The sequence below is a fragment of the Octopus bimaculoides genome, chromosome 11, assembly GCF_001194135.2.
Source record: "Octopus bimaculoides isolate UCB-OBI-ISO-001 chromosome 11, ASM119413v2, whole genome shotgun sequence".
Taxonomy (NCBI): Eukaryota; Metazoa; Mollusca; class Cephalopoda; order Octopoda; family Octopodidae; genus Octopus; species Octopus bimaculoides.
In genome coordinates, this window is record NC_068991.1 from 16,923,902 (window position 1) to 16,926,237 (window position 2,336).

At 32.4% G+C, this 2,336-nt stretch overlaps 1 protein-coding gene across 1 annotated transcript; it reads right to left on the reverse strand.

Moving 5' to 3' along the window:
* Nucleotides 1-511: 511 nt before the first annotated feature.
* LOC106877499 (protein FAM200A-like) lies at nt 512-1,177 on the reverse strand. The gene has a single exon (XM_014926424.1). It carries the CDS (start codon nt 1,175-1,177, stop codon nt 512-514), a length of 666 nt encoding a protein of 221 aa, XP_014781910.1.
* Between the last annotated feature and the right edge of the window lie 1,159 nt (nt 1,178-2,336).

Consider the following 2,336-nt stretch of genomic DNA (forward strand, 5'->3'; position numbering starts at 1 on the left):
TTCCAAAAGCATTGCGCATGCCAACCTAATATCACTATTTTTATTAGAAGAGTTTACGCTCTTGAAACTCGCAAAAAGAAATCTATGTTATTAACCCTTTAATAATTCAAATTTCGTGGAAACAAATATAATTTTATTTAAAAAATTAATTAAAAACATTTTTTCAAATTATAAACAACAGAACAAAATTATAAACAAGGTATAAACAATAGTTACATTAAATTTCTATAAATTAATGAGAACTTTGTCCATGTACTTTTTATATTTAATTTCTCAATATCAGGTGCATAATTTGTGACTTAAAGCTTCACGCAAGCTTCCGAATGTTGAATTGTCAGACAACTTCCTTGTGGACTCAAAAAAGATTTCATATGTGAAAAAATTTGTTCGCAGGTATATGTTGAGCCAAAAGCTGAAAGCAGGGCATATGAGATTTTCTTCAAAGAATTGAATCTTTCAGGCAACGACATCTAGCTTCTTTCAAGAATTTTTAATAATTCCACAATTTTGTTTACCATAATTCTGAAGTTGTTAATTCAATCATTTCCATTTCAAGACTATCGACGTGCATCCACTCAAAAAGTGATAGAAATGGGTTCGTTTTCAAATCAGTCAAGTTGGGTTTGATGAGAAAGAAATGTATAGGAGCGTAAATTTCGAAATTTTTACCTCGCTTGGAAAATTCTTCTTTCAACGTTGCAATATATTTTTGAAGTTCATTTTTATTAACATTAAATCGATTTGAATAAGCTTTTACATTTGGAAAGTATTTATAAGTGTTGCTATGTATATCACGCCAAAAGATATCTAATATAAACAAAAATCCTTTCAAGTGTTCAAAAAGATCAAGTACTGTTTGATCCCTTCCTTGTAAATGCAAATTTAAATCATTCAAGTGTTTGCTTATAAACATCAATTTGCTTAGAAACATCAATTTAAATAACCAGTCTTCATTGTTCAATTCTGGGAAATGTTTCTCTTCAAAAAATATTTTGATTTCTTCTAAGCATGATACAAATTTGTTCAAAACATTACCCCGATTAACCCAACAGACATTACTGTGTAGTGGGAGGTCTGCATATTCGCTGTCTAATTCTTGCAGAAAGGACTTCAATTGTCTGTGAGTCAGTGAAGAGCGAGAAACTATGAAGCTAACTATTTTAACAACAGTCTCCATGACAGAACTCAAGCTTTGTGACGAAATTTTTGCAGTTAAATTTTCCTGATGTCAACCGGCCTGTTTTAATTTCTGTAATATCATTATGAAATGATGCCCCATGATCTATTGAAATATCCTGATCACACATAAATCCTGCCCTTAGCATTTTAACAGCAATTAAAACTCATTACATTGCGTCCAATATAATTTTCAAGAAGCTTAACAAATCTTTTTCCCTTTCCAATCATTGCACGTGCACCATCAGTAGTAATACAAAATATTCTATTTATATTAATTCCTTGATTTTCGAAATAATTTACAAATGCAGTCAGAATATCCTGTCCAGTAGTTGTATTGGTAAGAGGAATCAAAGAACAGAATTCTTCATAAATACGATCATTGTCACAGTACCTTGCAGCAATTGCTAGGCGCGCTATGTCATTCACGTCGGTACTTTCATCGACAGCGGTTCTAGGAAAGTTCGCCGTAAGACAATTTTGCCGCAAAACAAAAGTTAAGTTGCCCGCCTTAATTCATGATTGTTTCAACCAATAAGAAGTGGTAAAGCAATTGGATCTAGTTAATTTCATTCGCAAAATCAGCCCCCTTTAATTTTGCTCAGATTGTTTTCAATTTTGGTGTAACTTAAATTAAAGAATCTGATGTTATTTGGAATTAAATTTGGGAATTTTAGCCAATCAGCAGACAGTGAGGCATTAACATCTTGTTACCACGGCGACACTGAATGCAGCAGCTTTTTGTAATCCAACTTTTTGTTTTATTGATCTTGCAGAAGCTGGTATTTCTTGAATTCGAGACAGTATTGTTCCAGCATTTGGTAAATCACAGAACAAAATGTTTGCACTTCTCAGAATAGCTTTTTTGATAAATTCTCCATCTGTAAAAGGTTTACCTTTCTCAGCTATACATTGAGCAATTGTGTAACTACATTCGTTGACTTTATTTTTGGTTCCAAGAATTTGAACAAAAGCAGAAGTGCATTTTTTGTAACTAGAAATAGCCCTTTTTATGGCTTCACTTTTCTAATCGGAGTTTTTAAATGTAGTCTGGTGTCTAGTTTGATAGTGTCTTTGTGCAATTGATGTACGACATACGACAGATTTACAACAGAATGCACGCACAGCACGATCATTTTGCTGTACAAATCTATACTCAG

What these genes read in the sequence shown, in the direction of transcription:
- LOC106877499 (XM_014926424.1), bottom strand. Translation starts at nt 1,177, where the DNA reads ATGGAGACTGTTGTTAAAATAGTTAGCTTCATAGTTTCTCGCTCTTCA.